The sequence below is a fragment of the Cervus elaphus genome, chromosome 5 (genome assembly GCF_910594005.1).
Source record: "Cervus elaphus chromosome 5, mCerEla1.1, whole genome shotgun sequence".
Classification (NCBI taxonomy): domain Eukaryota; kingdom Metazoa; phylum Chordata; class Mammalia; order Artiodactyla; family Cervidae; genus Cervus; species Cervus elaphus.
Window position 1 is genome coordinate 8,747,259 of NC_057819.1, and position 15,164 is coordinate 8,762,422.

Genomic DNA, 15,164 nt, shown 5'->3' on the forward strand with positions numbered 1-15,164 from the left:
TGTGAAAAGGAGGACCCGGCCACTGCACTGAGATGATTCCCTTCCTGCACATGTGAGTTTTAGAAAACAGGGCGCCTGCTTCCCTCAAACGCACAGGAGACTTCACAGACAGGCGAGGCGGCGCGCCACCGGTCCCGTGTGTGCGTTTAACCGGGGGCACGGCCTGCTCTCGGCAATGAAGGGCTGACCCCAGTTTCTCAACACGTATTTCCTCTCCCAATTAATTCTCCTCCCCTTCCCAAGATGAAACAGACAATAATAATAAGACAAGAACAGTATCCTTGAAATTCTGTGCAGTTTCTTTTCTTTTTTTCTTAATCTAGCTGTTTACTTTTTTAAACTCTTAAGAGCCAGCGTTTAAGACCAGATCATTGGAACAGAAGACTGCATTATGTAATAAAGTACTAAAGCTTCTGCAAGCCAACAAAACACCCAATTTTTGGCAAAGAAAAACAACCATACTTTGGTGTCTACCTGGGAATATAGCAACTGAGGACTACACGCTTGAGGAACTTTTCAACAGGTGTATGCACGCACGCATGCACGCACGCACGCACACACACACACACACACCCTGAATTAATAAACTGAGGGGCTGAATACCTGTTTCGAATCAGCAATGTACTTACCTCAAAAGGAATACCCTCCCAAAAGCACAATGGAAAACAGAGAACATATTAGAATGATTACTTTCTTTAAAGCAGAGGTAAAACCTGGAAGGAAGTTTGTAAAGATACTCATCATAGCAAAGCCAGGGTGATGGAATCCTGGCGATTCTTCTTCTCCTTCTCTGAATGTTACATAATTATTGAAGCTGTTTACAGTTAAATGTCTGGATCATCTGTAAAGCCCTCCTCCTACAGAAAAGCTGGTGTAGTCTCTCTCCAGGGTTCTCCCTTTTGGAAAGGCACGAGAGTATTTCTTACCTGCTTGGAAGAAAGACTTCAGGGTGAAAATGCGAAGCCTGCTTACCTGTGGTTTAACTTGCGATCTTCATCGCTGCCAGCCTCCAACTGCGGAGAAAGGAAGAGACTGTCACAGCCCAGACAACCGCTATCAATGAGCCTCAGACACAAGGCTCACATTTTCTGCTCTGATGTCTGCAAAAGGTACAGATGTCCAGGAAACCTGGCTCCTTCCAAACACCGCAACCTTCCCGGACCAGTCCTGCCCTGCTGCTCCCCTGCAGAATTCCCGCGGAGGAAATGCTCAGGTTTCCTAATGTTTTCCCTCCCGCCTTCCAAGGCATCGCAGATAGATGCCTGCTAACACGGTGTCCTCGCCAGCCCAGGTACTCCACACACTCGTTTCGCCCTGAGCTCTCCCTATTCCAGTGCTGCTTTGGAGCTCATCCAGTCTTTCTTTCTTTTAAATTTTATTTATACGTTTGGACACGCAGGCATGTGGGATTTTAGTTCCGCAACCAGGAATCATACCTGTGTACTATGCATTGGAAGCACAGTCTTTAACCACTGAATCGTCAGGGAAGTCCCCCGTTTTTCTTTTTTAGGGGAAGGAGGTGATATTTTAAGAGGCTCTGTTTCCTTCTTCAATCTAAGCAATAGTTGAGTGATCAACACCATTTATTTTTATAACTCTTAGGATTTACTCTCTTACTAGCTTTCAAATATAACATACAGCAGTGTTAATTTATCATGTGGTATTCTGTGTCTGTATTACTTATTTATGTTATAACTGGAAGTTTATGTGTTTTGATTCCCTTTATCCATATCCCCCTCACCTCAATCCCCTCCCTCTGGTAATCACAAATGATCAACACCATTTTAAACCACAACACACAAGTTTAAAAAACAACCACCACCACCACCACCATTCCAGGCAAGTCTTTCTTAACAAAAGGTAGCCAGGATCAGGCTGTCAGTGGGTCTCAAAGCTTTTGGTAAGTTCTCAAAAAGACTTTCATGTTTAAAACTTTCTAGGCTCTTAGTGTATTTCTAGACATGAAACAAAGGGATATTTAATATTTTCTAAAAGTTACAAGGCCACAAGGGTTAAAGGCTCCAAAAACAACCAGGATTTAAGCCCCAACTGCAATTTTTCTTTTCTTTTTATTTCAAGGAGAAAACTCAAATGAGAAGAAAACACACACCCCAACAACGTTCCACCGTTGGGAGTTGGCATGTTTAGTGTGTTACACAGAAGGGCCCATTGAATGGGAAAGAGAGAAACCTGGAAAGCAGCAATGGCTGGGAGAGATGCAAGGTTGACTGAGGACAGAAACCAGACAGCAGCCGGCAGTGGTGGGAAAAGGGTACAGAGGTCATGTGTGGAGGGCTCCGGGCAGCCAGGGACACACACCACAGGTGGCAGTTTCATCAACGAATGAGCCTGGCACATTCACGCTGTAATCCCCGTGCTGTAATAAGATCATGTACGTATTGCACTGGGTGGAGGCAGAGAGCATCGGTTCGTTCTCATGCTCCCCACCCCACAATGAAGGAGAAGCGGAAACACCCGGGACGGCTCTGCCGACCACAGGGCCACCAGCTTCGGCCCCGCAGTGAAACAGACATGAAACAACTCACACGACCACAGGAACAAACTCAGAAGAGACTGTTGGGTCTAACCCAGTGCTTCTCAACTGGGGACCACGGCTCTTGGCAGGGGATACCAGGCAAGGCCGGAGCCTTTTTTGGGAGGATGATAGTGGCATCTAGTGGGTAGAGTGCTGCTACATCTGCTGCAACACACAAGACGGGTTCCCTGCAACACAGGGTTTTCTGGTCCCAGCGTCGGCAATCCTGAGGTTGAAAAACCCTGATCTGATACTCTTCTCCCCAAAGGGACTGGAGATCCACCCGTGAAAATTAGTCACATTGAATGGTGGTCAAAAATCACAGTTCCTGAAAGCTACTGCTTTATCTCTTCTTGGGTGCTCTGCCTGTTCTCACAGAAGAATGAGACAAGGTTGACGGTAAAATGATATAAATGAGATAAAGGTGGAGGGGAAAGGAACGAAACCAAAAAGAGGGAAGCACTATTCTGCGGGATGGGCTGTGAATTCCCTTAGTTCCCATGCCGGGCAGGACCATGGGCTGGGGAAGGAAAGAAGTGACCTGAGCGTGTCTGTCTCAACGGAGGATGTGCATTTTGAGGAATAAGGAAGTGATGGGGTGGGATGCAGATGTCAAAATCACTTAATTCTCGCTCCCTCTCTGAGGGTCTCGGGACGAAAGGCAATGTGAGATCAATTATTCCAGAGAAGGAAGCTATCTATGCCAAGGAACACACGTGAGAGGGAAGCTGGAACTTTCGGATGAGCTGAGGCCCAGAGGGGAAGTAACCAGAGGAAGGTCAGACCAGAGGCAGAGATGGCACACATGTTGCCTTCTCCCTTCCTTCCTGCATCTTCATGCTTCACCCCACCTGGAAGATACCTCACCTTCCGGGGAACATCCCAGCCTCTGCTGGCTCCTGGAGCCACTAAATGCTGCTGATTTACTCAAGGTGAGGAAGAGCTGTTTGAGTTTTATTTTGGAGGTCACTGGCACTTGGTGAAAATAAAGCTTTCCATATAATAATTTTAAATATGCTCAGTGGAAACAATCCCAGAGTTCAACAACAGGTACAACCATACGGTAGAATACTGAAGAGAAAAAAGTGTTAGTCGCTCAGTCGTGTCCGACTCTTTGCGACCCCATGGACTGTAGCCCTCTAGACTCCTCTGGCCACGGGATTTCCCAGGCAAGAATACTGGAGTGGGTAGCCATTTCCTCTTCCAGGGGATCTTCCTGACTCAAGGATCGCAGGCTGAGCCACCAGGGAAGCCCAGAAAGTGAAAGTGAAAATACACTCAGTGGAAACAAGCCCAAGGTCCAACACAACGCACATCCACACGATAGAATATTACTCAGCCATAAAAAGGAACGTGGTCCTGACTCACGCTGCAACACGGATGAGCCCTGAAAACATTAAGGCTGAGTGAAACAGAGCTGACACAAAAGGCCACACAGTGTAGGAATTCCACTTATATGAAATGCCCAGAAAAGGCCAAATTCGTAGAAACAGAAAGAACATGAGTGGTTGCCTACAGTTTGGGCAGGGCAGGGCAGGGTGGGAGGGAGGCTGTGGGTGATGGCTAAGGGCTGTGAGGTTTCTTTTGGGGGTGATGAAAACATTCTGGAATCTGTGGTGATGGCTGGTCAACCTTGGGCATGTACTAAAAACCACTGAATGGTACACTTTAAAATGGCGGATTTATGGTATGTGAATTCCATCTCGGTTAAAAAAATAAAATATTAAAAAATTTTACATGTGGTAACTTCCCTAGTGGTCCAGTGGTTAAGAATGTGCCTTCCAATGCAGGGGAGGCGGGTTCGATCCCTGGTTAGGAAACTAAAATCCCACATGCCTCGGGGCAGCAAAGACCCAACACAGTAAAAAAAAAAAAATTTATTTTTTTAACGTGTTTAGAGCGGAAGTGGACTGGATGCAAAGCAACACAAGGAAGGCAGGGCTTAGGATCAAAGGCCTGGGCTTGACTGGCTGCCCTGGTGGCTCAGCTGGTAAAGAAGCTGCCTGCAATGCCAGAGACCCCGGTTTGGTTCCTGGGTCGGGTTGATCCACTGGAGAAGGGATAGCCAACTCCAGTATTCATGGCCTTCTCTGGTGACTCAGCTGGTAAAGAATCCACATGCAATGTGAGAGACCTGGGTTCGATCCCTGGGTTGGGAAGATCCGCTGGAGAAGGGATAGGCTACCCACCACTCCAGTATTCTGGCCTAGAGAATTCCATGGACCGTATAGCCCATGGGGTTGCAGAGTCCAACACGACTGAGCGACTTTCACTTTCACTTCACTTTCAGGCTTGACAGGCTGTCCGAATAACCTCTTCCTGGAGCTGACTTCTTCACCCGTTGTTTTTGAGAAGGGACCATGAATTACGTGCAGAGGAGTACTTTGTAAACTGCAAGACAGCGGTAGTAGAAATGATGTAGGGGAACATGTGTCTCTGTGGGGCAGCGAGAAGCTGCCGCACTCACTTCCCAGCTGCAGGCCACTGGCTGCCATGCAGAGCAGGGACTGTTAGAACCTATTGTCTGCAGGCAAGATAACTCATGAACGGCCTCTCCTCGAGAGGGCCAGGGCTGTGAGGCTCACCCTTGCAGCCAGGTTGAGAAATGTTCCTGCCAGTCCCAACGGAAACAGGCTGAAGAGCTGCCCACCAGGAGCCGGCCGGACAGGCAGGGCTGTTAAACCCAAACAGGTCCTCTTCCCTCACAGACACACACAAACGTTATCAGTGTTATCAGTCAACTTCCCCCAGGGAGAAGGGGCCTGAACTGCCCAGATGCTGGCGGGGTCACTTCCTGGGCCTGCCTGCAGGGCCATCCCCCAGCAGCCTCCTCTCCCTTCTCTATAAACAGTTCCCGTCTCCTCCTCCAGCTGCGGTGTCTGTGGGTCAACACTCAGCCTGGCCGCGGATGTTGAGTTTAGACCCGAGGCCCTAACTAGTTCTCCCGCTCAGAGGCCCGAGGCCCAGCAGAGCTCAGTCCAGCCCAGCTGTGCGCCCAGAGGACGAATTCCCCAGTGACTCCGGGGCAAGGAGCCAGGCCGGGTCACACGCAGACCCAGAGAAACCAGCACCAGCACCCTGAACTCACCGACACACAGTGACAGAGGACCGCCACTCACGGCCACAGCCAGAACCCCAGGGGCGTGCAACCAGGGGAACCGATTTCACCTCCACCGGGGCACCCCTGCGGCTGCTCCCCCCTTGCACCACACAGGCACGGCCCCCAGGGGACAGGCCGGAATCACACACAGGAAGACGCACACAGGATCCGGCATCCCAGAACGGCATCTCACGCAGTTTACCCAATCGGGAGTTCCAGTCTCAGGAGAAGTGCCCTGCACAGTCACCCCCGACGGGGCGAGGGGGCGGTGTCACACATTCAGTCACCCACCCAGGCGGGAGTCACACTCACACACAGTCAGCCCCCCCATGGGGGTCACACACACTGTCTTATGCACAGTCACCCCCCACACAGGAGTCACACACAGGCAACCCCAGACGGGGGTCACACTTACACACAGTCACCCCCCATGGGGGTCACACACACCGTCTCTTGCACAGTGAGCCCCAAACAGGGGTCACACACACACACACAGTCAACCTCCGACGGGGGTACACCGGCACCGCAGTCTCACTGCACATTCACCCCAGTCCGGCTACCCAGGAGGGGGCTGTCCAGCGGGGTCCCCGCAGGCCCGAGGACCCCTCGAAGCTGTCCCGGCGCAGCCCCCGGCGCCCCGCGCCCCGCACTCGCGGCCCAGGCCTCGCGCGGCAGCTGCTCCGCCGGGCCGGGGCCGCGGGCCGGGGGCTCACCTCGCTGTTGCTGGCGGAGGAGGAGGCGGCGCTGGGCGTGGGCGAGCGCTGCAGGGTCACCAGGGCCATGGCTGCGCTGCGGTACGGCGCACGGGCGCCGCTGAGGCCTTCGGCTAAAGCCGCCGCCGCCGCCGCCGCCCGGGCCGGGCCCGGGGCGCTCCAGGAGCCGCGCGCGGGCGGCCGGGCCGAGCCGGGCCGGGCCCGCCCCTCCCCGTCGGCGTCCGCCGCCGCCCCCGCCCCCAGCGCCGGCGCGCGCCGGGCTTGAGCGCGGGCGGGGGGCGTGGCCGACGCGGGGCGCGCGTGCGCGGCGCGGGAGCCCCGAGGGGCGGCGGGAGGCCCAGGCCAGCCAGTCACGCCGCGCGCGCGCCCGACGCGCGCGCCCGACGCGCCAGCTTGCGAAGCGGGGGCGCGCCCGACGGCGAGCAAGTCCTTCCTACGAGGCCCATCCCCTGCGCAGGCCGGGAAACTGAGATTCCGTGACCGCGCAGCTTGGAATGCGCGGAGCAAGAAGGCATAGAGACAGAAAATAAAAACCTGCTCATCCCTGCGTCTTGAGCCTCGAGAAGCAGTCTGCATAAATTCGTTTGTTCATTCATTTATTCATTTATGAAATATTTATTGACCACTTAGTGCCCCGTATGGAGTATTCAACATAGTGAACAATATAGAATTGACCTGCCCTAGGGGATTTGATGAAAGTCAGTTAAATTGCTAGGAACTTACTTTGCCCATCTTTTTATATGAACTCCTACCATGTGTCCGGAAACCCAGCTAACTCTTTGGGAAGTTAGGGAGGGCGTCTCCGAAAAGGGGGCATTTGCTCTCAGACCTGAAGGATGAGCAGGATTAACGGGTGAGGGTGGGAGTTGACTGCTGGGCGTGATCTCCAGGGGAGAGCCTGAACAGAGGCCGGCAACGGAAAGATATCCATCAGCCGCTGGAGCCTAAGGCTGGGGAAGAGGGAGTCAGGGTGCTCTCTAGAAAGCTCTGGCTAAGGCTTGGAGAAGGACTGTGGAACAGAGGCATGAAGGGAGGCCAGGGATGGGCTGCTGTTGTCGTCCTGGGGGGAGGTGACCAGTATGGGGACGGGAGAGAGAGACATGGAGGAAAATACTAAGGGGGTGGCTTGACTTAGCGTCAATTTTCACCCAAATCCCCTACTTCTCTTCTTTCACCCAGCCCACGCACGCACGCACCCGCAAATTTACTGGTCCAGTCCTTGTCCCATGCGTCTCACTGCCAAACCAGCAACACAGGCAGCCTGTGCGATACTCCTGCTTTTTCCCCTAGATCCAGGGGCTGGGACCTCCTCCATATTCCCTCAGTATCATTCTTCTCAACGGGGTTTGTGGCGGGTGGGGGGTGGTTTGGACTATTTTTTTTAATGTGAGATCTTAGTTCCCCCACCAGGGATGAACCCATGCCCCCTGCAGTGGAAGAAGGGAGTCTTAATAACTGGACTGCCAAGGAAGTCTCCCTCCCCTCTCCCCACTTCATTTGTTTTCTTTTTTAATTTGTGTGAGTATTTTTGAATGTCTTGGCAGATGGGGAGAGCTGTTGGTTTTTCTGGCGTTTAGAGGTTAGGAGCTGGAAATGCTAAAAATACTGAAAGTCCTGCAGTTCACTGCTCAGTGCCCTCCATCCTTCCTGCCTCCCAAGAAGAATTTCCCCATTCCCATAAGACTCCTGTGTGGGTGAAAGCACCGTTCATAATTATCTGATTCCATTTGACATATCAACACAAAGTATTTTTCACTGAATTTTCAGAAATGCAACTATGTTTAAACAGAAGGCAGAATATACTTTGTTTTGTTTGAGAGCTTAGTCAGGAACTGTTCACCATTTGGAAAACAGAGTTTATAGAGGGAAACATCACTCTTAATATTGGAGAAGTTGACCCAACACACTGGCATCTTGGTAGACAGACTGCTCTATTTATTTAGCACCTATTTTTAAATGTCAAGCATGAGACAAAATTATGGGCAGTATTCCATTGACTAATGACTATCTTACTTCTCAATTCTGAACACATTCATTTGAAAACAGATACACGTGGGACTTCCCTGGTAGTCCAGTGTTTAAGACCCCGAGTTTCCACTTCAGAGGGCACGAGTTTGATCCCTCGTGATTGAACTACGATCCCACATGCCATGTGGCATAGATAAATAAATAAATAAATAATGTAAAAGCCCAGACACTTCAACACAACATTGTAAATTGACTATACTTCAAAAGAAAGAAAGTAAGAAAGAAAAAGACAGACATACTACTGAGACTTCCCTGTGTCCTCCAGGGATGTTATTTCATTATAGTGAATTTTCCTTATATGTTAGGGCATTATCAGTCAGTCCAGTCACTCAGTCATGTCCGACTCTTCGACCCCATGCACTGCAGCACGCCAGGCTTCCCTGTCCACCACCAATGCCCGGAGCCTGCTCAAACTCATGTCCATTGAGTTGGTGATGTCATCCCGCCATCTTACGCTGTGTGTGTATATCTTACCCTCAGGATACATATACACAGTGGAATACTACTCAGCCATGAAAAAGAATGAAATAATGCTATTCGCAACAACATAGATGCAACTAGAGATTATCATAGTGAGTGAAGTAAGTCAGAAAGACAAATACCATACGATATTACTTATATATAGAGTCTAAAATATGACACAAACTATTCAATCTATGAAACAGAGAGAGAATCATGGACATAGTGAATAGACTGGTGGTTGTCAAGGAGGAAGGAGTTGGGAGAGAGAAGGAGTGGGAGATCGGAGTCAGCAGCTGTAAGCTTTTCTATATAGAATGAGTAAACAACAAAGTCCTACTGTGTAGCACAGATAACTATATTCTGTATCCTATGATAAACCATAATGGGAAATAATATTTTAAAACAGAATGTGTATCTGTGTGTGTACACGCGTGTGTGTGCACACATGTGTGACTCTTTGAGACCCCATAGACTGTAGCCCACCAGTCTTCTCTGTCTATGGCATTTTCCAAGAATACTGGGTTGCCTTTTCCTACTCCAGGGAATCTTCCTGACCCAGGAATTAAATCCTGAGTCTCTTGCCTCTCCTGCATTGGTAGACAGATTCTTCACCACTGTGCCATCACTGAGGCCCATACATGTATGTGTGTGTGTGTGTGTGTGTGTGTATAACTGAATCACTGTTGTACAGCAGAAATTAACACAACATTGTAAATCAACTATACACTTCAATTGAAAAACAACAAAAAACAAAAACTAGACCCTAATCTTTCTACCCTGGCCTTGCTTACCTCTCTACCCACACCCACTGGTCCGGAGACCATCCCCACCCCTTCTCACTTCCTCTTACAGCTGAGGAGCCCTCTTCCCCCTCGCATGAACTCTTGCCAGACACCACCTCTAAAAGCCCCTCGCTGCTCCCTAGACTGGACTCTGCATTTTCGCAGGATGTCACACCTCTCCCCTCACCTAACCCCAGGCACACAGCAAGTCCTCTCAACATTGTCACAGCTCCTCCGTCTTCTCACATGGTTTCTAGGAAAAACCTCCGGAGCTGGGCTGGGACCAGGCTGAGAACCCAAAATGTAAAGGGGCAACCAAAACAACAACAACAAAAATCCAACCAAGAGAAAGACTTCATTTTTTTTTTCTTTTTTCCCACCTTTTTTGGCCACACTGCACAGTTTGTGGGATCTTAGTTTCCCAGCCAGGGATTGAACCCTGGTCCTTGGCAGTGAAAGCAAAAGTCCTAACCACTGGACTGCCAGGGTATACCAGGGAAAGATTAGAGTTTCAGGAATCAAACCGTATGCCAAAAATCGTCAGTGAACAAAATGTCAACATTTTGAATGGGATGGGTACTGTATTACTGGTCTTTCCCGTTGCCTCAGGCTCCAATACGGCACTTTCACTGATCCTGTCTTTATCTGTCCCTGTCTGTATTTAAAATTTTGATCATTCTAAACACTTCTGTGAAAACCCAGCTCTGAAAAGACCTGTGGGCTTGGCTTGTGGCCTGTGAGGAGATGGGGCAGGGAGAAGAGAAGTGAGAGCTCCCTGGTCTAGGCTTCAGGGAATCCCAGGAGTGGCGGAGGGGAACCTGATGGAAGACCCAGCTCCAAAGTTTTCTCGCATCCAGTAGAGTCTTTTCCACTCAGTATCATAATTATTTTTTTCATCATACTTTATTTATCATGGTCCTTGTAGTCTCAGTTTTGCAACTATTAAAAACAGCCAGTTAATGAGTTATTTGCTGTTTGCTAGGTGGTAGGCAAAGTGATTTGCAAATGTGTTGGGGACAGGGGTTTTCTGTGTGAATCCCCATGCCACCCCCCAGGGCCACCTCCTCCAGGAAGCCTTCCCTGACCTGAAGCCAGATGAGATACCCCTTATCAAGGCTCCTGCAGCCCCTCTCTTTGTTCTGGCTTGAACCTCTTTGTTTATTTCTCGTCACACGGTTGTGGTTCTCCTTTCATGGCTGAGGAAGCTGATGCACAGAGTGGTTTAGTCACACGCCCATGGTCACAGAGCTAGGGCGTGGTGAAGCTGGTTACTTGGACACTTGTTTTTCTACTTTAGAACTCAGACAAGAGACAGAGGTTCTTCCAGGACAGCCTAGGAGGGGAGAAGGGAAGAGAACGCTACTGATAATTCCATTTTCAGAGCAACTGATTTGCAATTCACAAGTATTAAATAACAAAGCTCTGGTAGACTGAATCATGGTTCCCCAAAGATGTCCATGTGCACCTGTAATGTGTTACCTGATATGGAAAGAAAGACTTTGCGACTGTGATTAAGTTAAGGGAGTTGAGGTAGGAGGATTATCCCGAGTTATCTGGGTGGGCCTGATACAAACCCAAAGGTCTTTATAAGAAGGAGGAAGAAGGATCAGAGTGAGAAGTAGGAGATGTGACAACACAAGAGGTTGGGGTGATGTGAGGAAGGCCATGAACCGAGGGATGCAGGTGGCCGCTAGAAGCAGAAAAAGACAAAGGAGTGAATTCCCCTCCTCATCATCTCCAGAAAGAACACAGACTTGCCATCATCTTGATTTTAGACTTCTGACCTCTAGTTGTTGCTGTTCAGTCGCTAAGTCATGTCTGACTGTGCAACCCCATGGACTGCAGTACACCAGGCTTCCCTGTCCTTCACCATCTCCTGGAGCTTGCTCAAACTTATGTCCATTGAGTCGGTGATGCTATCTAACCATTTCTTCCTCTGTTGCCTGCTTTTCCTTTTGCCTTTACTCTTTCCCATCATCAGGGTCTTTTCTAATGAGCCGGCTCTTCACATCAGGTATCCGAAGTATTGGAGCTTCAGCTTCAGCATCGGCCCTTCCAGTGAATATGCAGGGTTGGTTTCCTTTAGGATGGACTGGTTTGATCTCCTTACAGTCCTCTAGAAATACAAGAAAATAAACTCCTGTTGTTTTAAGCCACTGAGTTTCTAGTAATTGGTTGTAGGAGCTATAGAAAATGGATATAAAACAATACATATATACAGTATTTAAAAAAAAAAAAAACAGACCCCAAAAGGAGTCACTTGTGCTGTTGACTTTTTTTAAAAAATGCACAACATCAGAGTTGTGAGTTATGTTTTATTTGGGGCAAAATGAGGACTATTTAGCCCAAGAGACAGTATCTTGGATAGTTCTGAGAACTACTCCCAAGAGGTAGGAGGGAAGGTCAGTACATATGTGATTTTGGTGAAGGGGAAGTACATGCAATCAAGTACACATTTTTTGCAGAAGGTTTCTGCTGGTCATGAGAAGCAATCATCACCATGAAAGATTTCAGTGCTTTTCTAGGTATGAGGAGATTCGAGAACTGGGTCCATAAAATCAGCTCCTGAAAAGATCTATCTGAAGACCTGTTCCGTCAGGTTTTCCCAGAGCACAGAGGGTCTTATTTCTGCTCTCCACCCTGAACTCCTTTCAAGGGGTGTTGAAAGTCAGCAGCTGTTACAGCACATGATATAATCCTTGTAGAGGTAGCAAGTCCTGATAGCAAGTGCCAATTTGTAGTTGACTAGGCTAAACCCCACATCAGCAAACCAAGACTTAATATCTAACCTAATTGCAGTTACAACGTCCTCCAGGAACGTAGTCTTAACTGGTCACTCTGGAATTTTCTGGTCAGTACCAATGAGGTAATCTGCCACACAGCCCACTTCTGTCCCTCGTAGGTAGGTTTCCTAAGCCTGAAACAATTCATTCTTTTCCCCTTTCTGCTATAAAAGGCTTCCTTTTTGTCCAGTTCCTCAGAGCGTCTTTCTACTTATTGGATGGCATTCTACCCATTTGTGAATCATTCCTGAATCATTCAATTAAGTCAATTCGATCTGAAAATTTTGCTCAGTTAAAATTGTGTTATTTAACAACTATTAAAAAAATTATTAGAATGTCATAATACAATATGTTGCAGCCAGTTCTTGGGCATTATATCATTTTCACATTCACTCAATTCATTGGACAAGAATTTATGGAGTGCCTATGCAACCCATTCCAGTATTCTTGCCTGGAAAACTCCATGGACAGAGGAACCTGGTGGTCTATGGTCCATGGGGTTGCAAAGAGCTGGACATGACTGAGCATGCATGCATGCTCCACTGAGCACCAGTCTGGAAATTTGGGGTCCATCAGGGAACAAGCAGAGTCACTGTCCTTGGTGGCGTCCACTCAGGTGGGAGATACAGCCAAACAGCATGTAAGTGAATAGATTTGCCATAACACATGTTAACATATGCATATAATCTATGACTATTTAAATATGTCATTTTTAAATGAATCAATTTCAGTAAAGTTCTTAGAACATGACATGTACAGATGCATGTCAAATAAATAAAATATGATATCAAGTAGTAAAAGAGTTTGAGAGAAGGACTTCCCTGGCAGTCCAGTAGTTAAGACGTCATCTTATGATGCAGGGGATGTGGGTTCAATCCCTGGGCAGGGAGTTAAGATCCCACATGTCTCACTGCCAAAAAGCAAAACATAAAACAGAAGCAATACTGTAACAAGTTCTATAAAGACTTTAAAAATTGTCCCCATCAAAAAAACCTTATAAGAAAGAAAGGGCAGGAGAGAGAAACAGAGCAGTCTGGGGGACATGGTGATGGAGGCGGCTGTTTAAGTGGTCAGGGAAACCTCTGGACAGAGTGACATTTGAGCAGAGGAATCACTCAGCGATTTCCCCCAGTTTGTCTGTCATACAAGAGCTGTTAAAACTTTTGGGGGCAGCAACATGGATGGATTTAAGAGATGATCAAGCTTTAGTATAACAGACACATTTTTACATCCTGGGACTTTCCTGGGGGTCCAGTGGCTAAGACTCTGCACCCCAAATGCAGGGGGCCCTGGGGGTCGATCCGTGGTCCGGGAGCTAGATCCCATATGCCGCAACTAAGACCTGATGCAGACAAACAAACAAATAGATAAACACTAAGGCCAACCTCCATGAAAAAAATTGTTATGTCCACATACAATGGCAACCTGTGTAAAACAGATTCCCCTGGTCTACAGTCCTAGGGAAGGGTGTTCAGGATATGCCATATTGATAACAGAATGGAAGTCAAAAAAGCCCCATAACCCAGATGTATTTATGTTAACATTTGGGGACAGTCACCTAACATGTTAATGGCCCGTATTCTTGGGGATGGGATTAGTGGTGGCAAATAATTAGTACTTTCTTCTTTCTACCATCCGCGTTATACACATTTATAGAGGTTATGATGATGCTAATACTTAGAAAAGTTCTAATAAACTAATTTCATCTGAGAGAGAGAGAGAGAGAGTGTGTGTGTGTGTGTGTGTGTGTGTGTGTGTTTGTGTGTGTGTGTGATTAACTGGCTATTCTGAAACTTCACCTGGCCCACCAGAGTTCAACCTCCTGCAGAGAATTCTCCTGGCCAAGGATCCTTTTGTCCTGGCCTGAGTGTATTTCAGAGCGGCTAGAAGGTCATGTTGTTATCAACCAGTCAATGGGTCAGAAGAACCTTCAACAGCTCCAGCCAAATAGACAGAAATTGCTTCCAAAGGTCCTTTGGGGGCCTCCTGCAGTCTCTTATCAGTATGATCAGTGAACTTTGGACTTCAGAGAAGTTTCTCAATGTCCTTGTGATCAGCAGACCAAGTAAGCCGTATACCCCTGCAGGAAGAAGGGGGCATCCCTCCTGCTCTCTGGGCCTCAGTTTACCCAACCATAAAATGGGTGGATTCAACCAGCTCAGTGTCATTCAACACTTTTTTCTTTTTTTAAAAAACAAAACTCATACTCTCTTCTGATAAAGACAAAAATCTCACATCCTTTCTGGGGGATATAGTAAACACTGAATTTGCTTTTTGCCCACAGCCCAGGACTCTGAAGACATGGCCAGCCTCCCACACTGGGGTAGGGGAGCCCTGGGTACCTGGGGCCTCTCTCAACTCTCGGTAAAGCTCTCCAGGGTGGTGGCTGCGTGTTCCAGCTCTGGATAGACTGCCTGGGTGAGAGTTACTGGACATAACACAGGGTGTCATGTATTTTTCTTTTTTCCATGGCAGATTTTCTGGTACAGACAGAAAAGAAAGAAAGTGCAGTCGCTCAGTCGTGTCTAACTCTTTGCGACCCCATGAACTGTAGCATAGCAGGCTCCTCAGTCCATGGAATTTTCCAGGCAAGAGTACTGGAGTGGGTTGCCATTTCCTTCTCCAGAGGATCTTCCCAACCTAGGGATCGAACCTGGGTCTCCTGCATTGCAGGCAGACACTTTACCGTCTGAGCCACCAGGGAAGTCCTACTAGAAAAATTATTAAAAAGCTGTAATACTTATTTTTATTTGTTAGATC

The 15,164-nt window shown here is 48.2% G+C and overlaps 1 protein-coding gene across 1 annotated transcript in view; it reads right to left on the minus strand.

Annotated features, from left to right (window-relative positions):
* The window catches only part of SSH1 (slingshot protein phosphatase 1), a 55,629-nt gene extending 49,059 nt beyond the window's left edge, over positions 1–6,570 (minus strand). Inside the window, exons 1-2 of the mRNA XM_043901541.1 lie at positions 6,350–6,570; positions 973–1,013 (exon numbers count right to left, since the gene is read on the minus strand). Of these exons, the coding sequence (XP_043757476.1) occupies positions 973–1,013; positions 6,350–6,418 (110 nt within the window). The 5' untranslated portion in view covers positions 6,419–6,570. The remainder of the gene's footprint in view (positions 1–972; positions 1,014–6,349) is intronic.
* Between the last annotated feature and the right edge of the window lie 8,594 nt (positions 6,571–15,164).